Genomic DNA, 22,308 nt, shown 5'->3' with positions numbered 1-22,308 from the left:
GGCGATTTGGGAGTAAGAACAAGAAACTAGGGACCCTGTTGTTCAGGTAGGCAGCTCCGGTTACAGTCTGGTGTTCAGGGAGAAGTTGCGTCCGGTGTTGGAAATGTGTGAATCATCAGTGAGTGGATGGTATCTAGAGCCCCAGGACTGGGTGAGCTCACCTGGGAAGGAAGAGACTGGGCCCTGGGACATGCCCACCTTAGAGGCCAGGATGTGAGGCCTGTGGTGTCAAGGAAGCACAGGGAAGAAAGTGTTTCTAGAAGGAAGGAGTGTCCCATTGTCCCAGGTGCTTCTGAAGGTCAAGGGTCATGGGGACAGAGCTGTGATTGCTGGATTTAGCATTATGGAGATCCACGGAGACCCTGATAAGCCGTTTTTAGTGACACGGTAGGGACAGGAACATTGTTCAAATGAGTCAAAAAATGACTAAGAGGGGAGGTAGAGGGGAGCAAGTCTTGCTCTGACAGGGAGCAGAGCAGCAGGCGGCAGAGTCCAGGGCCCCACACCCTCATGCTCACTTCCCCGCTGCCCATGCACAGAGCACGGCACATGCACCTGAGCCACCTGGCACTCCTCAATCTCAGCAAAGATTTTCAAGGGCCACGACCCCAGTGAGTACAAGGGAGCCTCTGCCCTGTGGCTTTTCTGTATCTGGAAACAACACTGCTGAGGCCTCCAGAGCTGGGTCTGCTGCTTATTATCTGTGTGACCCTAAGCAAGTCACCTCACCCCTGTGTGCCTCAGCTTTCTCATTCATAAAAGCAGGAGGGATTGGACCTTCCTCATCTGGATGCTGCCATGATGAAATAAAGCATGTGGGACAGTGTCGGGTGCAAAGATGCCACTGGGCTCCCAACTCAGTGCTCATTCTCTACCAAAATGAGTAGGAGGAGGGTGACCATAATTGATGCTCCTAACTTTGGGCATTTTTGAAAGTAAAAGGGGGCATTGTTAATGATGCCAGCACTGCAAACATAAACCAGTACAGACCTGGGCAAACACCATGTGGAGCCACCATAGTGCCAGCAATATCATCTCTGTGGAGACAGGACTCAGGCCCCACCCTAAGATCCAGGGACTCCCAGGGAGGCTGGAAACCCTGGGGTTTTCCAAAAGAGGCTGGGGCGCTGCAGGCTCTTATTAGTTCCTAGTCAGGACACACTAGTAAATAAGACAATGTGTCCTTATCCCCAGGGCACAGCCCAGCCCCATCCCAGCCGCAAACCCACCTGCTTTGGCAGAGGCTATTTACTGCAATGGTATTTGTAATAGAATGAAATAAAAAACTAGAAACAGCCTTAATTTTTATCAGAGTAGGACTGATAAAATATATTACAGTACATATACTATTCAGCTGTTTTTAAAATGAGAGAGCAAGGCAGCTCTATATCGACTGATGGGAGAAATGTCGTATTTTGCTAAGTGAAAAAAAGCAACGTGCAGAAGAGTGTAGATAGCATACTTCCACAGGTTAAGACTATATAGTTGAATATGAACAGGCGATTCAGGAAGGAAAACAAGAAACTAGGGACCCTGGTGTTCAGGTAGGCAGCTCTGGTTGCAGTCTGCCCCTCTGAGTCACTCCAGGCGGTGACCTCCCCCACCCCGCCCTCATTCCTGAACTTCTTTCCTGGCACAGGACTCACTGTGCCCCTTCCCGCTGTGGGTACAAGGTCTGCCCCCCACCCTGGAGGCCGAGATCGACGGCCCGTCGCACCGGGAGGGGGGGCTCCCAGGGGTGCCCCACGCACGGTCAAGGTCGCGCGCCAAGCGGGGACCGGGCTGGGCCGGAAGCGGGCACGGTACTCGCGGCAAACTAGCGTGGGCGAGTCCTGATTGCAGTCGGACCTGCCGCCGCGGCACTTAACAGTTTGCAGAGTGCTTCCCGCCCCTGATCTCATTGGAGCCTTCGGACGGCCCAGCCCATGGCCACCGATGCCCCCATTTCACGCCTGAGGAAGCGGAGGCTCAGACGGGCCACTAGCCCCTCTGGAGGCTGGCCCGGGAGCGCCTGGCAGCGTCGGGTCTAGGAGCCGGCACCCTCCTGCTCCCTCCTCCGCGCCGCCCGGGGTGTGCCCGCCGTCTGTGTGCACCACTGCTGAGCCCAGCTCCGGCGCCCTCGCCTCTGCTGTGGGCCCCCGGGACGCGGGGTCAGGCCACCGCGTTGGCCAGGCCGCTGCAGGTAAGTGCTGGACGGGGCGGGGCAAGGCTGGGCGGGACCCTCAGGGGCGCCAAGCGCTCCTGGCGACCCCCTGCGGCAGGGCTGGGGCTTGAGCCTACCAGTGCGCTGGGATGGGGCGCGAAGCGGGGGTGCGGGAAGCCCGCCACCCCGTACCTCTCAATCCTCCCTCTCGCCTCTCAATTCCGGGCCCATTAGGGGTCCCGGCTGCGGGAAGGTTCCGAGACACCCCCTCCCCAAGTCCGCAAGCTCCCAAGCTGCCTAGGATGGAGGGAAACTGGGAAGGAAAGGGAGCTTTATCCTTCAGGGACATTGTGGGGCGGGAGGTAGGGCTGGGCACAGTACAGTCTGGGGGTCAGGGAAAAAACGGTTGCGCTGGGAGCTGGCTTTGGAGGGCAGCTGGGGGAACCAGAACCGGCTCCACCAGTCCCCAGCCTAGACTTGGGAAGGAAATTCTTGGCCAGTGAGGCTCCTCCCTGGAGTGTGTCAGGAGGGACTGGGCAGACAGCACCCAAGGGTGGAAGATGGGGGCCCAGGAGGGAGCTGCACCCTGGTGGGCAGCCATGGGAGGGTGTCAGGTGGAAGCAGCCGTCAGGGTCCCTCTCTGCTCTCTGTCCGGACAGACAGGGCTCCAACCTTCACTTCAGTTCTTGTGAACTCCCACCAGGTGAGTAGCAGCCTGGGAGGGAAGAGTCTCAGGATTCTATCAGAAAGTAGGAATTATTTCCCTTTAGAGATTAGTAAATAGGGTCAATGAGATTAGGGAATTCTTGGAAGTCGCCCAGCTATTAAGTGGCCAAGCTGAGGTTTGAATCCAGGTGGAACTCCGTGTTCCATGCTATCCCACTCCCTTCCCCCACCACCAGGGCTTAGGAGCAGAGTAGGGGAGAAGAGGAGGGTTTCCAAGAATGAGGTCTTCCCAATCGCCCCATCCTGCCCAGACTGTGATTCCCAGAGGAAACGCAGCCAGGAGAGCCAGGTGCTGAGAAGGAACTGTGCTCTCTCCCTCTCTCCAGTGTAGGGAAGTCTTTCCCCCAATCCCCCTGGCCAGGCTGCCCCCTGACCAGGATCCTGCCCACCCTCCTGTCCCCTCCCTCCAAGCTGCCTTGCTGAGAACTCAGCATTCATTTGTTTACCCATTCAGCACTGAGTGCCTACTATGTGCCAAGCACTGGGCACTAAATATAAAGCAGTGAGCAAGACCAAGTTGACATTCTAGAGGGGGAGCCAGATAATTAATAAGACCAAAAAAAAAGGACAAATTCTTTAATTTCAGATAGTGACTAAGTGCTATAAAGAAAACAGAGGGGGCTGGAAAAATTAGGCGGGCATAGTGGTGTGCACCTGTGATCCCAGCTACGCGGGAGGCTGAGGTAGGAGGATCCCTTGAGCCTGGGAAGCAGAGGTTGCAGTGAGCCAAGGTCGCACCACTGCACTCCAGCCTGGGCGACAGAGCAAGACCTTGTCTCAAAAAAAAAAGAAAGGGGACAGGAACAGAGTGACAGAAGCAGGGGCTCTTTCAGACCCAGGGTAATCTGGAGAGGCCTCTAAAGAGATAAGGTTTGAGCAGAGGCTTCTGTGATGAGAAGGATCCACCCATGTGAGGTTCTGGAGGAAGAGCATTCCAGGCAGAAGGAATCAGTAAAAAGCCCCCAAGGCCCTTATTCCAGTGTGGCAGGGTGAAAATGTCGAATCTGGGGTTTCGCTAAGCCTAGCGAGAAGCTAGTAGAGTCTTAAACAAGGGAGTGGCATGAACTGATTTAATGGACTCTAGGGGCCCAGGGGGAAGGTGAAAAGCCAGTAAAGAGGCCATAATACAGGCCAGAATAATAGTGGTTTGGGGCAGGGTGGTGGCCTCGCAGGCATCACGCATGCTCAGAGGTGCAAGTCAGCTCCAGGGGGACTCACATGCACATAGGCCCACACACACATGTGGACAGGCAGGCAGGTGCTCTCACACCCACAGCAGCACAGGAACAAGGCACACTCAGGCAGACCCACCCGTCCACACCCTCTTAGTCACTCCAGGACTGGGAGGAAGATGTGTGAGTTAAGGCCTGAACAAAGCACACCTTTCCACCACAAGGCCCTGGCAACTAGTGTGGCTGGGGGTGGCTGGGCTTCCCCAGGCCCAGCACAGGGAGCAGGGAGTTTTCTCTAGATATTCCCTGGATCTAGTATCCTCCCAGGAGTCAGATCATAAGCCTCCATGCACCCCCCACCTGAACTGGTCTCCCCTCTTCACCACCCAGCAGCTGTGAGACCTTGAGCTGGTTATTTCTCCTCTCTGAGCCTCAGTTTCCCTGCTGTAGAATGGGACTTATAACTGCAGCTTCACAGTATAGTAGTGAGGCACCCACAAAGTAAACGTTTCAAGAATCTGGTCTGGGGCAGGAGTCCAGCGGAGAAGGGAAGAGGAGGTGGTGGAGAGCACAGGCTCTGGTACCCAACAGCCTGGCCTTGAATCCACCTCTTGTTTTAAGTGAGTGACTTGACCTCTCTAAATTTCACAATAATGAGTAGCCAGCATTTATGGGGCACTTACTATGTACTACTTGCTTTGCAATCGTTCAATGATCAGTTTCATCTGTAAGTGAGGAGCACTGTAATAACTACCTTATGGGGTCATTCTAGGAGATTAAATGAGATTCTGCTCATAAAGTGTTTAACTTCGTGCCTGACTCTGAGTAAACACTCAATAAATGGTGATTGTTATTATCAGCCAAAGCACATTTGCTTCCTTCCAGCATACTAGCTCTGTTGCCTTTGGTTAAGTTATATAACCTTGCTGTGCCTCAGTTTCCTATCTACAGCTTGGGAGGAATAATAGTTCTGAACTCAGAGGGTCGTTGTGAGGATTGAACAAGTCAGAACTCAGAACACTGCCTGGTACATAGTAAATGCTCAATAAAGTCACCTATTCATTCATACGATGGTTTTTCCTCTAATTCTCTCAGGTAGGCACGGCCCCCACCAGGCGCCATGGACTGGAAGACACTCCAGGCCCTTCTGAGCGGTGTGAACAAGTACTCCACAGCGTTCGGGCGCATCTGGCTGTCCGTGGTGTTCGTCTTCCGGGTGCTGGTGTACGTGGTGGCTGCAGAGCGCGTGTGGGGGGACGAGCAGAAGGACTTTGACTGCAACACCAGGCAGCCCGGCTGCACCAACGTCTGCTACGACAACTACTTCCCCATCTCCAACATCCGCCTCTGGGCCCTGCAGCTCATCTTCGTCACATGCCCCTCGCTGCTGGTCATCCTGCACGTGGCCTACCGTGAGGAGCGGGAGCGCCGGCACCGCCAGAAGCACGGGGACCAGTGCGCCAAGCTGTACGACAACGCAGGCAAGAAGCACGGAGGCCTGTGGTGGACCTACCTGTTCAGCCTCATCTTCAAGCTCATCATTGAGTTCCTCTTCCTCTACCTGCTGCACACTCTCTGGCATGGCTTCAATATGCCGCGCCTGGTGCAGTGTGCCAACGTGGCCCCCTGCCCCAACATCGTGGACTGCTACATTGCCCGACCTACCGAGAAGAAAATCTTCACCTACTTCATGGTGGGCGCCTCCGCCGTCTGCATCGTACTCACCATCTGTGAGCTCTGCTACCTCATCTGCCACAGGGTCCTGCGAGGCCTGCACAAGGACAAGCCGCGAGGGGGCTGCAGCCCCTCGTCCTCCGCCAGCCGAGCTTCCACCTGCCGCTGCCACCACAAGCTGGTGGAGGCTGGGGAGGTGGATCCAGACCCAGGCAATAACAAGCTGCAGGCTTCAGCACCCAACCTGACCCCCATCTGACCACAGGGCAGGGGTGGGGCAACATGCGGGCTGCCAATGGGACACGCAGGGCGGTGTGGCAGGTGGAGAGGTCCTACAGGGGCTGAGTGACCCCACTCTGAGTTCACTAAGCTATGCAACTTTCGTTTTGGCAGATATTTTTTGACACTGGGCACTGGGCTGTCTAGCCAGGTATAGGTAACCCACAGGCCCAGTGCCAGCCCTCAAAGGACATAGACTTTGAAACAAGCGAATTAACTATCTACGCTGCCTGCAAGGGGCCACTTAGGGCACTGCTAGCAGGGCTTCCAGCTAACCCAGGAAGGGATGATCAGGAGAGGCTTCCCTGAGGACATAATGTGTAAGAGAGGTGAGAAGTGCTCCCAAGCAGACGCAACAGCAGCACAGAGGTCTGGAGGCCACACAAAAAGTGATGCTCGCCCTGGGCTAGCCTCAGCAGACCTAAAGCATCTCCACTCCCTCCAGAGGAGCCGCCCAGATTCCTGCAGTGGAGAGGAGGTCTCCCAGCAGCAGCAGTCTGGAGGCCTGAGAATGAGCCTGACTAGAGGTTCTGGAGATACCCAGAGGTCCCCCAGGTCATCATTTGGCTCAGTGGAAGCCCTCTTTCCCCAAATCCTACTCCCTTAGCCTCAGGCAGTGGTGCTCCCATCTTCCTCCCCACAACTGTGCTCAGCCTGGTGCCAGCCTTTCAGACCCTGCTCCCAGGGACTTGGGTGGATGCGCTGATAGAACATCCTCAAGACAGTTTCCTTGAGATCAATAAATGCTGTGTTTTATACAGGTTGGCTCTGTCTCTGATTCTCCCACACTCCCACCCACTGACAGGACCCTGAAGGTAGGGAAGGTAAGCCCTCAGAAAGGGAAAGAGTTCCATGGCTCGGGGTGGAGCTAGGGTGGGGGCTGTGGCTGTGGCTGCAGCTGGGGCTTGAGCTGGAGCTCGGTTAGGCTGGGGCTGAGGTTGACAGCCAGGAGCTGGGTTTGTACCAGAGGAGGAGGCTGGGGTGGAACCTACTGATACATATGTTGGGATTCTAGCTGTGGCCACAAGAGCGCGCTGTGCTCCCTTTGCAACGGTGCTTCCAGCCTTCATAATTAGACTTCGCCCTGAGTACACACACAATCACTGCCACTCTCACTATAGACAAACCACACTCCCTCCTCTGTCACCCAGTCACTGCCATCTCAACACACATCCCCACCCTGTGTACACACAATCTCTGTTATTCATACTGTCACTCCTTATGCTCACTCTCAACAGGGCATGTAGTCTGCACTCAAGCATGCCATCCCAGCCTCACCCTGCATTTTATTCGGCTCATCCCATTTTCCCTGAACATTTTCGCTGAACTAGGGCCCTGGCAGGATGCTGGGACTGTGCAAGGAGGTAGGACCTATGCCCACGGAGCTAAAAGACAGGAACACAGGCTCATCTCCCGCACTAACCAACACCTGGGATGGCTCACAGCCCTGCTCCCAGTGCTGTGTCATGACCTGAAATTTAGGGGACACCAACACCCCAGGCCAGACCCAAATGGGAAGCAAAAGAGGATGCAAGGCTATATTAACCCAGTGGAACACTTAGTGACTATCAGAGCCAAGGCCGGGAGTCAGAAATTCAGGAGCCAGTGAGCCAAGCGCCACAGCCAGCAAAGACAGGTGGGGTCATCACGGAAACAGAACAGCCAGTGGTTCACCTGTGCTCTCACAAGTAGCCACTAGAAGGTGGATAAGCCAGCCAAGTTTAAAGGACCCAGGGCCGGCTGACACTGTCCCTACACCCCCATGACTGATTCATAGCTTGACCATTCCTGAGCACAGCTTCACCGCACTACATCTTGGGCAGGCCTTTAGAACCTCAGTCTTGCCATCGGTACAATGGGAATTGGATCAATCAGGGTCCTAGCAGAAAACAGATGGCACATTCAAACCAAGTAACTTTAAAGGGAGTTTCCTAGAGAGACTGTTTTCAAAGGTATGGCTACTGCAGCACCCTGGGGCTAGTACCAGGGTAACAATGGACAGGATGCATCCAATGCCAGCAACCAAGTAAATCCCCCAACTTCACTCTCCCATCTGCTTGCCTGCCACTGGCTCCCACCGACCTAACCCAACCGGAAGTCAGAGGGCAAGTCAGCCTCCCAGTGTACAGGGCAGGGTGGAGAGTAGACCTGAGGGACACAGGGAATACGGTCAGCATGACACCCAGTTGTTCCTACACAGAGGATTTTTGTAGAGGTAGAAGGAGACACTGTAGGTAAAACATTAGCACAGCACTAATGTATCTGATAAATTCCCAGGTATGACTGTGCTCAGGAAAGTCTCTGCCTGATGCACTGGAGGTCAGCCTCTGCTTGGGCTGGAGGGTTGCAAAGGTCTCAGGGAGGGGTGATCTCCACCTACTTGCCGACATGCATTCCAGCATCTTCCTGGGTGGTTCTGGCTGCCTGGCCAAGGGTGGCTTGGAGGTCAGAGTAACCAGAGAACATCACTGGCTATTCCTGCAGAGAATTAACGCTCAGCAAGGACTGAGCTTCTAGTCCTGGCCCCATTTCTCCAGGCTGTGGGCCAGGACCATGGAGGAGGGGACATTCCAGCCCTGCACAGCCTGCCTTTGGCCTGGAGCTGTTCTGAGCAGTGCAGTTCACTGATCTCATCCAGTATGTGTTGGGTGACTACTATTCACCACCGAGACCCAGGGCACATTATGTCACCACAAGGTGGCCCTCACGTCCCCTTGACGTTCTCAGGGTACGTTCCTCTACCTCCGCCTTCCCCACCCATGAGGATTCACTGCAAACTCCCTCCAATCATGCATATGAGATTAGGATTTCATATAGTCTTCAAATCTACATCTACTGTGTAAGGTCACAGCCACCCTGCAGCCCAAGATAAACAGGACATTCCTTTGTATTCATTCACCCTGGTCCAAGTCCCCATATGGACTGAATGTTTGTGTCTTCCCAAAATTCATATGCTGAAGCTCTACCCCCCAGTGTGATGGTATTAGGAGGTGGGGCCTTCAGGGATCATTAAGTCATGGGATGGAGCCCTCCTGAATGGGATTAGTGCCCTTATAAGAAGAGATAGGAAAGAGATGATCTCTCTCTCTCTCCTCCATGTGAGGATACAAAGAGAAAATGGCCCTCACCAAGAACTTGACCATGCTGGCACCTGGATCTCAGACTTCTGTGCTCCCCAATGTGAGAAATGAATGTTTGTTGTTTAAACTACTCAGTCTTACAGCAGCCCAAACTGACAAATCTCTCCCCAGGATGACTGCTTCCATCTCTCGCTTCCTGCCCCTGACTCTGGGAAGTGGACTCTGAGGAAGAGCTAAGTGGATGCACTGGGGAGTGACTCCTATAAGTGTAAAAGGGGAGGAAGTAGGATTGAGCAACAAGACGTGTCCCAGGGAGCTCAGAAGCAGAGACTGTCCACGCGGGCCGTTCTGCACCAGACAGCAATGGTGAGGCCTTGACCACCCCCTGGTTCAGTCATGGCCTGAGGCCACCCCAAGAAGAACATGGCCACTTAGACAGCAGAAGCACACCTGGAAGTGCTGATAGGTGGAGGCAGTCAGCTGGCCAGGCTCCACACCGCTACACAGCAAGTCCTACATTGAAGGGGGATGTCTGTCTGTCACCCACCCCTGTAGTCTATTCCCAGCACAGCAGCTGGGGTGATCCTGTCAAAACCTAAGTCAGGCCATGTCACTCCTCTGTCCCAAACCTCCAAAGACATCTTACACAGGCCTTCAAGGGCCCGCAAGATCTGCACCATCCGCGTCTCGCCTGCTGCCTTTCTAAACTCACCTTGCTTTGCTCACCTGCTGCAACCACACTGATCTCCTGCTGTCCCCCAAGCCAGGAAACACCAGGCACACTCCTTCCCCAGGGCCTTTGCATCCTAGGTTCCCTCTGTCTGAAATGCTGTGCCCCCAGATTGCCACGGGGCTCCCTCCCTGCCTTCAGGGCTTGCATCAAATGTCAGCTGCTTAGTGAGGCGTTCTCTCCTCTCCTACTAGAAATTGAGGCCAGCCACAGTGACTCACGCTTATAATCCCAGCTCTTTGGGAGGCCGAGGCGGGTGGATCATGAGGTCAAGAGATCGAGACCATCCTGGCCAACACAGTGAAACCCCGTCTCTACTAAAAATACAAAAATTAGCTGGGCGTGGTGGCATGCGCCTGTAGTCCCAGCTACTTGAGAGGCTGAGGCAGGAGAATCACTTGAACCTGGGAGGTGGAGGTTGCAGTGAGTTAAGATCGCACCACTGCACTCCAGCCTGGGCAACAGAGCAAGACTCCATCTCAAAAAAAAAAAAAAAAAGAAACTGAAACTTGCCACCCCTGCACTCTCACTCCTCCCTACTTCATTTCCCCCAGAGCATTCATCACCGTCTAACATGTTCTACATTTTGCTAGAATGTAAAACCTCCGAGGACAGGGATTTTTTTGTTGTTATTCCCTGGTTATCTCCACTGTCTAGGATGGCACCACAGCACATAGGAGGTGCTTAGTAACTATTGCTTTTAATAGCAAAAACCACAATTACTTTTGCACCAAACTAAATACTTGTTAAATTAACAAATTTATATACAGATCTGGTGCCCTGCTAGGTGGTGGAGATATAAAGACCCAGCTGCCTGCCCTCAAAGGGCTCACAGTCTAATGGAGGAGGGGAATAAAGATAAGTAGACCATGCACCAAGGAATGGGGAAAGGGGAGTGGTTTACTAGCGACAGAGTTTCAGTTTTGCAAGATGACAAAGTTCTGGAGATCTGTTGCAAAACAACGTGAATATACTCAACACTACTGAACTGTACACTTAAAATCCTTAAGATGATACATTTTATGGTAGCTGCTTTTTAACATAATTAAAAATTTTTAAATAACAAAAACAAAGCACCATGGGTAGTAGCTGAGCTGCTGAGAGCACAAAGGTACACCTACACAGACGGAGCCAGCAAGGGGACTTCTGGGAGAAGGCAACAACTGAGAAAAGTCCTGATTCACAGCGTTCAGCACGTGAGGGTGCTCCATGCAGAGGGAACAGCATGGACAAAGGCAAGAGCGCACAGAGAACCCCATCAGTGAGACCTGGTTGGGTCACAGCGAGAAGGGTGAGGGGTAAGGCTGGAGAAGTGGCCAGGGACTGGAGGTTGGGGAGCCTAGGGCTTACCCAGAAGGTGATAGGGAGCCATAGATGACTTTTCAGCAGGGCGATGTTGGTCAGATTTCTAGGGAAGTGTGGAGGCTGAGTTGGAGGGGTGGGGCTAGATGTCAAGAGACCAGCTGGGAGGCCACTGAGGTGGCAGCAGCCTGAACAGGACCAGGGCAAAGGGAATGCAGGGAAGCATGTGGTTCCAGGGACATTTCCAGGTGGAATGGCCAGGTTGTGGTAACCGTTGTCTTGGTTGATCCCAGCTTCTTCGTCCTCTGGGGAAGAGGCCGAGTTATTCAAACCTCCAAAGCCCTTGAGGAAGGAGTCAGAGCAGGGTGAGGGCAGCCTTGACGTCACTCCCCAGCCCTCCACTGGCTCTTCCCTCCTTCCCAGTATACTGAATCAAAAAGGCTTTGGGAGAGCTGGGCCCAGCCCCAAGAGAGGAAAACTCGGTAGTGAGCAGAGGCTGCAGTGGGGGCGTGGTGAGAACCAGCCTCCAGGGGCCTCGGTTCTCATGCCCTCAAGGGTCAGAACTAAGTGGGGCAGTTGTTAGCTTCAGAAATCCAGGAGACTCAGTTCAGCCTGGCCCTGAGGGAGAGGCCTAGAGGGGAAGCCAGCCCAGCCGGATCCCCCAGGGCAGCTAGCCCTGAAGTTCTCAGGTCTGCGTGTCCCCAAAGATGTCCTCCTGCTGGTCCTGAAGACAGAACCCTCAGGGACCCAGCCCTGGGGCCCAGGGAATCCAACGACTAAATCTTGCTGTGGAGGAACAGGGACTTCTGTGCCACCAGCCCCAGGCCTCAACAGCCCCCTGCCACCTTCCCTTTCCTCAGCTGCGCCAGCCCCTACCAACCTCTAAGAACAACCCACAGACCCTTTTTGTTACAGTATCACAACGTTTTTAGCCACCACTCACGTGAAAAACTTTATGTACCACTATTACACTATGTGCTTTGATCACACTGTATGCCATCAACCCCACAAAGTAGATACTATCACTATTCTCATTCTGTAGAGGAAGAAATTGAGGCACAGGGATTTGAGTAACTTGCCTAAGGGTACAGGAGTCAACAGCAAAGTCTCAGCTCCTGGGCTCAGCCACCAACAAAGTCTCAGCACTCCGAGGGCAGTGGCCACAGTCTCAGAACCCCACAGCTCCAGGCCCTCGAGCCACACTCATGCCGCCCCTCTACCTAGAATGCTCTTCCCTTCCACTTCGCTAATGGAGGGAGAAAAGCATTTCCTCTCCTCCAGGAAATGTTCCTAACCAAGTCCCCTGAGAATCACCCAGTACCTCTCAGGAGAACTTTCCACATTTATTATCTTACCGTTATCCAAGGGCTGATATGCTCAATCCCTGCACCAGCCAGTGAGGGAGGAGGCCAGAGACCAAGTTTGGCTGGTTCCTCAGGGTATCCCCAGGTCCCCAAGCAGCGTCTGCAGCACAGCAGACGCTCACTGATGCTCATCCACCTGTGATGCCTGAATGCATGACGGCAGGCTCTGCATAGCCCTTTCATTCCTATGGATGTCCCTAACACCACCCGGCCACCATTTAGAGGCATAAGAACGGGGTCCAAGCTAAAGGTCAGGTGGTTCCCCCACCCCCAGTCTCAAGGAGTCCATGGGAATTGCTTAACGGCCTCTGATTGTGTAGCCTGCCCAGACATGGGGATGTTTGAGAATTCTGGAAGAACGTGGGCTGGGCGTGGGTAGAGACCCCAGCTCCACCATGTATGCTGGAAGTGTGGATTACAACCCCTGTCCCCCATTGGAGCTTCCCGCGCCGTAATTAGCCTTGATCGCCTCATCCTGGCACACTAGGGCCAACCACCTAGCAAATGAGTGGTCCCCACACTCCATCCCCATCCGCCCACCCCTCACAGTCCCGCAGGCCAGTTGCCCAGATCCACAGCCCTTACTGCAACCCTTTCAAATCCAGCCACCCTGAGAGATCCTGGCCTGGGAGAACTCTCCTTCCCCGGCCAAAGAAACGACAGGAGAGTTTACTGTCTGGAATACCTGGTGGAGAGAGAACAGAGGAGAGGAAGGGTAGGTCAGCCCCTCTTGCCCCCTCCCCACCGCAAATCACACAGGCCCACCTCCCCGGAGTGGGTTTTGGGAGTCTGCACCTCCCAGTCCCCGCCCCCGCCCTCTCTCCAGCGCCCGCCGCCCTCCCCGTCGCGTTTCCTGCCCCCACCCCGCCCCTCTGCGCTATTTAAGGCGCCCCCGCCGCCCGTGCGGTCCAGCAGGGCTCCCGCGGGCGTCACTCCGGCCATCGTCCCCACCTCCACCTGGGCCGCCCGGCAGGCAGGCGGTGAGTCGGGGGCTAGGAAGGGACCAGGGGCGCCACCTGCTCGCGGGAGGCCGGGAGGAGTCTTGGGTCCTCCGATGCCAGGACGGGGGTTGCTGCGGAACGCCCGCCGCGACAGAGCCGCGCTCACCCAGGTGGCCTTGGCCAGGCTCCCACCCTCTTTCCATGGAATCCTTGTAACAACCCGAGGCGGGAGGAATACTATTGTTTCCACTCTATCGTGGAGGAGACTGAGGCGCCCAGAGGTTGTTCCTTATCCAAGGGGCCGCAGTTACTAAAAGGCAAGATTTGAATCCAGGGCCGCCTCCAGAGCCTGGCTCTAAACAGCTTTGCACTTGGGAAGAGGCACCTCCCCCTTGGGAACTTTGTGGCCTGTGCCTCACCCTGCAATGACAATTCCTTTCAAGAGTCTAGAATTTGCCAGCATCAGCTTTGGAGGTGGAAGGGGGTGGGAGTGGAGGCGGAGGAAGAAGATAGGACCAAGTGTCCCTCCTCAAGTGGCAGGTGGTCATTATTGCTGACCGGTGGAGCTAAAGGATGATGCTGCCTTCAGCTCCTAAAACCCCTCCCGCCACCCAGCCCCTGCAGGCTCAAAGATTAGAGTGAAGCCAGCTGGGTAAGATACGAGGCGGGGAGCAGGGACCGGAGGCTTTGAGCCCCCTAAGAAGCAGAAGATAACACCTCTACCATCAGCACTAGCTCCCACTGTCTGGGGGTAGCCAGCCTTGGGCAAAAGGGAAGAAGGGCTTAGCCCAGCTGCACAACTTTGGATAAGTTCCTCAAATTCTGTTCCCATAGGCAAAGGAGTCTCAACTCCACCCAGATTTCCTTGGCCTGTGTCCATCCTGGGGCAGTGGCTCGGGGACAAGAGGGACATAGATGTCTGATTAGGCAGGGACCTTAGCCAAAGCAGAATGAGACCATACAAAGGGGTGGGCAGCCATCATCCAAAAATCTGGTTTGGGTCCTGCCTGCACTGCTGAGTGGGAGCCTCCAGGCCAGTCCTTCCCCTTCCTGAGCCTGGGTTTCTTTGTAGGTAGAACGGGCGTGGCAGACCTCCCTGCAGGCTTGTTGCTGGGCAAACGAGAAGGATGCCATGCTGACACACTGACGTGCTCTGTCTCCTTGCAGACGGAGGCCCGGGAGCCATGGGTGACTGGGGCTTCCTGGAGAAGTTGCTGGACCAGGTCCAGGAGCACTCGACCGTGGTGGGTAAGATCTGGCTGACGGTGCTCTTCATCTTCCGCATCCTCATCCTGGGCCTGGCCGGCGAGTCAGTGTGGGGTGACGAGCAGTCAGATTTCGAGTGTAACACGGCCCAGCCAGGCTGCACCAACGTCTGCTATGACCAGGCCTTCCCCATCTCCCACATCCGCTACTGGGTGCTGCAGTTCCTCTTCGTCAGCACGCCCACCCTGGTCTACCTGGGCCATGTCATTTACCTGTCTCGGCGAGAAGAGCGGCTGCGGCAGAAGGAAGGGGAGCTGCGGGCACTGCCGGCAAAGGACCCACAGGTGGAGCAGGCGCTGGCGGCCGTAGAGCGTCAGATGGCCAAGATCTCGGTGGCAGAAGATGGTCGCCTGCGCATCCGCGGAGCACTGATGGGCACCTATGTCGCCAGCGTGCTCTGCAAGAGTGTGCTAGAGGCAGGCTTCCTCTATGGCCAGTGGCGCCTGTACGGCTGGACCATGGAGCCCGTGTTTGTGTGCCAGCGAGCACCCTGCCCCTACCTCGTGGATTGCTTTGTCTCTCGCCCCACGGAGAAGACCATCTTCATCATCTTCATGTTGGTGGTTGGACTCATCTCCCTAGTGCTTAACCTGCTGGAGTTGGTGCACCTGCTGTGTCGCTGCCTCAGCCGGGGGATGAGGGCACGGCAAGGCCAAGATGCACCCCCGACCCAGGGCACCTCCTCAGACCCTTACACGGACCAGGTCTTCTTCTACCTCCCCGTGGGCCAGGGGCCCTCATCCCCACCATGCCCTACCTACAATGGGCTCTCATCCAGTGAGCAGAACTGGGCCAACCTGACCACAGAGGAGAGGCTGGCGTCTTCCAGGCCCCCTCTCTTCCTGGACCCACCCCCTCAGAATGGCCAAAAATCCCCCAGTCGTCCCAGCAGCTCTGCTTCTAAGAAGCAGTATGTATAGAGGCCTGTGGCTTATGTCACCCAACAGAGGGGTCCTGAGAAGTCTGGCTGCCTGGGATGCCCCCTGCCCCCTCCTGGAAGGCTCTGCAGAGATGACTGGGCTGGGGAAGCAGATGCTTGCTGGCCATGGAGCTTCACTGCAAGTTGTTCTTGAACACCTGAGGCCTTCCTGGTGCCCACCAGGCACTACGGCTTCCTCTCCAGAATGTGGCTTTGCCTGAGCACAGACAGAGTCAGCATGGAATGCTCTTGGCCAAGGGTACTGGGGGCCCTCTGGCCTTTTGCAGCTGATCCAGAGGAACCCAGAGCCAACTTACCCCAACCTCACCCTATGGAACAGTCACCTGTGCGCAGGTTGTCCTCAAACCCTCTCCTCACAGGAAAAGGCGGATTGAGGCTGCTGGGTCAGCCTTGATCGCACAGACAGAGCTTGTGCCGGATTTGGCCCTGTCAAGGGGACTGGTGCCTTGTTTTCATCACTCCTTCCTAGTTCTACTGTTCATGCTTCTGAAATAAACAGGACTTGATCACAAGTAGGTGTGTATTGATGCTATCACGATGTGCTGGGGGTGGGGGGATAGAGTTATTTTGCCCAGGCTTCCTTTACTTCTTGGTCCTGTATAATCTCTTTGGTCTCTATAACATCCCCGACTCCAGCCAACACCTTGAACCCTCAAACTCATACCTTCTGCCTCCAACAGCCCTGATTCCTAAATGCTCTGCCTTTTGAAATGCCTCAGACACTATCTTCTTTTCATCCCCACTGCTCCAGCGCATTAATCAGTGGTCAAAGCATAAATGTCCCTGCCCTGCCTCCCCCATGCCCATCGTCGCCCTGGCCACACTGCCCCCTGCAAAGTGCTTCCTTACTGGATGGTTTGCTCTCCAAGCGTGCCTGCCAGCCAAGCCCTTCGCAGTCCAGTTCAGATGGGCCCTGCACTCATCCCACCTCATCCTCATCCTTGGTATTTGGGAAGGGAGGTTTAGGTCACTAGTCCTTCCTACCTTGGCCCTTTCTAGTCTGCCCACCAGGAGAAGCAACTGAAGGATCTGCTTCATATCTGCTCTCCATGCACCCAGACCTCAGTGAGGACAATGGCAATGTACAGAAGTGGAAGAGACTGAATCTTGCCAATGAGCCACAAAGGCTGCAGAAACAAAATGAACAACTGAACTGGGTCTTGACTAGGAGTTCACTGGGGAGGGAAAGAGAACACTGAGCATTCAAGCGGAGAAAACTGCTTGTGCAAAGTCAGAGGAGGGATTGACAGGCTGAGGGGGCACTTAGGTCCTGATGAGCCACCTAGATACAGGAGGCGTGGCTGAGGATGGGCCCACTGCTGGCAGAATTGACCTATGTGGAGGCGACCCAGGTAGGGGAGAGCACTAGGTAGTGACCCTCAGAGGCAAGCTGGTTGTCCTCCCTTCCCAGGGACATCTGGGGCTAGGGTTGAAGAAGGAAAGGGGGTCTCTCTGATGTGGCCACATGCTTCTCCTTGAGAGCCACAATGCCTTTACAGCAGGTTGGCAAGTTGGCCCCTCTCCCATCAGGATGGGTGTTGAAAACACCAGCTCTGTACCCCTCCTCCAGAGCTCACTCGCTCACTCGCTGCTTACCCAGCGAGTCTGAATGCTCAGCCTAATAAATTACGACCCTCTTCCTTTTCCAGCTGTGGTTCCCATTGTTCCCTCTGAATCGCTGAAATCGATCAGGCCAGCTTCCTCATGGCTCCCAGATTCACCCAGTATGTTCCCACCCTGCCCCTGTGTCAGCATGCAGCGTCCCTGCCCCCCACACTTCGAAACTCCACAAATCCTTTAAATACTACTGGACCCTGGAAAAGGGCTTGGTGCAGAAGAGTGAGATGAGCTTATCACCAGAGGGCCCTGAATTTAAATGCTGTGGTCTGGAGTCAATCATTTCGCTTCTCTGAGTCTCAGTTTTCTAACCTCTAAAATGCAAATAACATCACCTGCCTCACAACTGACAGGAAACCAAATAAGTGAAAGTATGTGACTGTGCCTGGCTCAGTAGTCAAGCAGTAAAATTAAGCTCACACCTTCCAGCCAGACTAACATAGGCTCTTCCTCCAGGAAGCGCTCTCTGACTTCTCCAGCTAGTCTCCAGCAATGACCTCTACCTCTCAGGGATCTGAACCACTGCTTGATTGAGTGAGGCTGGGCTCCATCCTGAAAGCCTCAAAAAGTAGGCTGTTCACGTACTGGAAGTCCATGACCACTGGAAGTTGAGGTCCTTGTCTAAGAGATTCTCCTCCAGCCAGGGTGAGAGGCCAGAGGCTGCAGGTTAGAAGCCAGCGTTAGAGCCAGCATTACCTGAGGGGCTTGAGAGCCCTGGTTTGGTGTTTCTGTTATCCCCAACCTTTCCTACTTTGGAAAGGTAGGAGAAGAAAGGTTTCAGTGAGCAGAGATGGCATCCTTCCCCTCCCTCAAAGCTCACCCACTCTGAGCTTGGTGTCAGAGCCGGGGTCAGGCTGGGGCTCAGGAACTTGGACCTTTGGCAAGAAAAGTTGGGTCCTAGACTGGCGGCCACACAAACACAAGCACATATGGGCTGGGGGTTTAAGAGTGAGGACAGTGTCATGGGGCTGGGATCACACCATTTGGGTTGGGGGTATGGTGAAGACTTTATGGAGAGAAGAGTGGCTGTAAGCCCCATCCCACCTATATTCCCTTGCCAAGGCTACTGTACCAAAGTACCACAGACTGCACGGCTTAAGTAACAGAAACTGATTCCCAGTTCTGAAGGCCAGAAGTCTGAGATCGAGATATCCGAAGGGCTGGTTCCTTCCGAGGGCTGTGAGGGAGACTGTTCCAGGCCTCTCTCCCAGCTCTGGTGTTTTGCTGGCAATCTTTGGCACTCCTTGGCTTTTAGACGCATCACTCCCATCTCTGCCTTCATCTTCACCTGGTGTTCTCCCTTTACCTGTGTCTCTGTGTCTAAATTTCCCCTCTTTATAAGGATATCACTCATATTGGATTAGGACCCACCCTAATGACTTTGATTTAACTTGATTACCTCTGAAAAGACCTTATTTCCACATAAGGTTACATTCTGAGGTATTAGGGGTTAAAACTTCAATATATCTGGCAGGAGGCACCATTCAACCCATACCACCACCCTCGTGGCCCCACCTCACCTCCAAGCACTGGTCAGGCAGGGGGCTCTGGAGAATGCTAGGTTTGTTGGACGCAGGCATCTCCTTGGTGATGTCACTAGGATGAAACACAGCAGGTTCACACCTTTCTTTTCCTTTGTTTCCTTCTTCCTCTCACCAGCCTATCCCTTGCTGCCACCAACCAAAATCTAAGTTGACAGCTAGTGGCTCTCAGTTAGAGAAAGAGCCATCGTTTGGAGTTAGGAGACTTGGCTCCTACCTCACACCTCTCATACGCACTTGACTATGGCTCTTTCCCTTCTCTAGGCCTCAATTTCCCCATTGTGAAATGAAAGGGTTGGATGAGAAACACGTATGTGACAATTAGGTATGAGAAGCGTTGTGTGTGGTAACCTGTCACTGATCATTGATCTGAAACTCATGAGTGATGTGCTATTTCGCATGAATCAGAAAAAAGTCAAGGTTGTTTCTACAATAAGATTAATTCCAGTCGCTTAAATTCACATTGCCTTCCTGAGTAGGAAAGACAGGGATGGGGTTATGTGGAGTGCACTGGGAATTTTGCATAACCCAAGGTCATCTTATCTATGACGGATGGGAGCATGAGAACATCACGGGCTGCACATAAACAAGGCTGTCAAGCTGGGTGATGTCAAAACTTCTTCCCAATCTAACATGCTGGCTCACTGGCCACTGGCTTGCCAGCCTCATGGTTCTATCACCTCCAGTTCCTTGACTGGGGATTCTTCGTTTTCACACCAACCTCAGCATGACTACTGACATTTGCAGGAAGAGGTATCCATCACAGGATTGTCAGAACATCTCTCTCCACCTTTAAGAATCTCTCTCCAGACTTGGCTCTGATCCCAGAGCCACAGGACACCCAGTTCTGTCCTTCCCAAACAGTACTGCAGCCACATACAGACAGCCACCAGGTTCAGCCTGAGCCTGCTCTCCTCCTATTCCTCCAGATAATCCTGATTTCCAGAAGTCTCTGGCCAACCTGCAATTTGTTTACTTTCCTCTTTTTTTTTTTTTTTTTTTTTGAGACGAAGTCTCCCTCTGTTGCCCAGGCTGGAGTGCAGTGGCAGGATCTTGGCTCACTGTAATCTCTGCCTCCTGGGTTCAAGCAATTCTTGTGCCTCAGCCTCCCCAGTAGCTAGGATTACAGGTGTGAACCACCACGCCTGGCTAATTTTTGTATTTTTAGTAGAGATGGGGTTTCACCATGTTGACTAGGCTGGTCTCAAACTCCTGACCTCAGGTGATCCACCTGCCTCGGCCTCCCAAAGTGCTGGGATTACAGGCGTGAGCCACCATGCCTGGCCTAATTTCCTCTTAACATGTGCCACCCTCCCTGTATGCTGGATATGACACTCCAGTTGGTCCGAATCCAGATTATTGCCTCTCTTGCCCCAAAACTTCTACCTCTGTTAATGCAACCTAAGATTATAATTTTTTTATTTTCTCCTCCTTTACATATATATAAATTCTTTTGAATTATAAAGATAATGCATGATCATTGTAGACAGTGAATGAGATCCCACCATCTAGAGGCAACAACTGTTAATATTCAGAAGTAATTCCCTCCAGCCTTCTTCCATGCATATTTTAAAATAAAATCTTAGTAAAGATATACCTACAATTTTATATTATGCTTTTTTCATTTTATGATAAATCATTAGTTTTTTCCCATGTCGTTAAGAACATATTTTTGGAAATACCACTTAAAGGCTTTATCAGTGCCTATTTAAACCATGACCCTGATATTGGATTTTTAGGATGTTTGCAACTAATCATCCTCTACTATAAATTGTACTGTGATGCAGATGTCTGTACCTAAATGTTTTCCAAATTTCTATTTCCTTAAAAGAAAAAGATATTCCAAGAAGTAAAATTACTGGGTCACAAAGTAGGAAATTTTAAATAAAGAAAATTTAGGGGCTTTTATCTGATTGTGAAAGTGATTCATTGTGGGTGACTCAGAAACACAGAAAAGCACAAATTACAAGAAATGAAAGCACAAACTGCCTCTGAGTGGGAATTGGGGTGGAGCTGAAAACAGGAGAGTTCATTGAAAGCACCTCGGCCTGGGGATTCCATCCCTGCACTGAGCAGCTAGGTGACACATCTTCCCAACTCTGTGAAGAGGTGGAGGTTTATTCTCTGGAGAGGATAAAACAGAGAAATGCAGCCGGGTGCGGTGGCTCACGCCTGTAATCCCAGGAGGGAGGCGGAGGCGGGCGGATCTCTTGAGGTCAGGAGTTCGAGACCAGCCTGGCCAACATGGCGAAACCCCATCTCTACTAAAAATAGAAAAACTAGCCAGGTGTGGTGGTGTGCACCTGTATTCCCAGCTACTCGCACTCCAGCCTGGGTAACAGAGCAAGACCCTGTCTCAAAAAAAAAAAATAAATAAATGGAGAAATGCCAGGCATAATTGAGGGTAGGAGCACCATAAATAAAACAGAGGAATTAAGTGGAACAGTTACATACTGAACAGTGGGTCCTTCTGCCTTCTCCCCAAAATTGGCTTCCAAAACACTGGCTGATGGATCAGGCTTTGAAAAAAAAAAAAGAGAGAGAGAATCTGATCTAGCCTGAGGTCATAGAAGCCTGCCTGCAGGAGGTGGGCTTCAGAAAGCCTGAAAGGTGAGAAGGAATGATCTAGGAAGAGATGGGGAAGAGCATTCCAGGTAGACGGAATAGCACTTTCAAGGCTCTGAAGAAGGAGGAAGGGGCTTGATATATTTGTTCAGGGTTGTTTTTGATACAGACTGCCAAGCTGCTTTTCAGAAAAAAAATTACTTATTCTTTCAATAGCATTGTATGAAAGTGCTCATTTCAAGGTATACATACAAGCATTATTGTAATTTTTAAATTGCCTTGCCTATTATTAATTATTAAACAGGGAAAAAATGGTATCACATTTCATGAGGGAGGCCTGATTACTAGTGAGTGTAGACTTCTATGTGTGTGTGTGTGTGGCAGGTCTTACTCTGTTTCCCAGACTGGAGTGCAGTGGTACAATCTCAACTCACTACAACCTCCATCTCCCAGGCTTAAGCAATTCTTGTGCCTCAGCATCCCTAGTAGCTGGGATTACAGGTGCGTGCCACCATACCGGGCTAATTTTTGCACTTTCTTGTAGAGATGGGGTTTCACCATGTAGCCTAGGCTGGTCTCAAACTCCTGGACTCAAGCAATCCACCTGCCTCGGCCTCCCAAAGTGCTGGGATTACAGGCATAAGCCACCATGCCTGGCTAGTGAGGGTAGATTTTTTAACGTATACTTCTTCAGCACTTATGTTTGTTCTATGAATGTTTTTTGCCCATTTTTCTATCAGGTTTTACTATTTTCTGATCAACTTGTATAAACTCTTTATAGGTAGAGGATATCAACCCTTCATCCGGCATATGTTATAAAAATTTTTCTGTATTATTTTGTTCCTTTGTCTGCAGATATTTTTAATTTCTATGTAGTCAAATTTATGGATTTTTTTCCTTTCCAGTAACTTTAGGCTTACACTGTTATCCCCTTTTCAATATTATTTTTAATTTTATACTTTAACCTG

The 22,308-nt window shown here is 52.7% G+C and overlaps 2 protein-coding genes across 3 annotated transcripts; both read left to right on the top strand.

The window, feature by feature from the left end:
• Positions 1 to 1,645: 1,645 nt before the first annotated feature.
• On the top strand, positions 1,646 to 6,752 carry GJB3 (gap junction protein beta 3). 2 transcript variants are annotated; one of them, XM_004025421.4, is made up of 2 exons: positions 1,646 to 2,182; positions 5,137 to 6,735. In XM_004025421.4, the coding sequence occupies exon 2, from the start codon at positions 5,162 to 5,164 to the stop codon at positions 5,972 to 5,974; it is 813 nt and encodes a 270-aa protein (XP_004025470.1). In that variant the 5' UTR covers positions 1,646 to 2,182; positions 5,137 to 5,161; the 3' UTR covers positions 5,975 to 6,735. The 2 variants fall into 2 exon arrangements, with proteins under 2 accessions (XP_004025470.1, XP_004025469.1); XM_004025420.5 differs by lacking the exon at positions 1,646 to 2,182 and adding an exon at positions 2,561 to 2,846 and having other exon boundaries at positions 5,137 to 6,752.
• Positions 6,753 to 13,380: 6,628 nt separating this feature from the next.
• On the top strand, positions 13,381 to 16,129 carry GJA4 (gap junction protein alpha 4). Its single transcript, XM_004025414.5, has 2 exons — positions 13,381 to 13,450; positions 14,579 to 16,129. The coding sequence occupies exon 2, from the start codon at positions 14,596 to 14,598 to the stop codon at positions 15,595 to 15,597; it is 1,002 nt and encodes a 333-aa protein (XP_004025463.1). The 5' UTR covers positions 13,381 to 13,450; positions 14,579 to 14,595; the 3' UTR covers positions 15,598 to 16,129.
• Positions 16,130 to 22,308: the final 6,179 nt, after the last annotated feature.

Source organism: Gorilla gorilla, chromosome 1 (assembly GCF_029281585.2).
Source record: "Gorilla gorilla gorilla isolate KB3781 chromosome 1, NHGRI_mGorGor1-v2.1_pri, whole genome shotgun sequence".
In the NCBI taxonomy this organism is placed as follows: Eukaryota; Metazoa; Chordata; class Mammalia; order Primates; family Hominidae; genus Gorilla; species Gorilla gorilla.
This window is presented reverse-complemented; position numbering and strand designations above follow the sequence as displayed.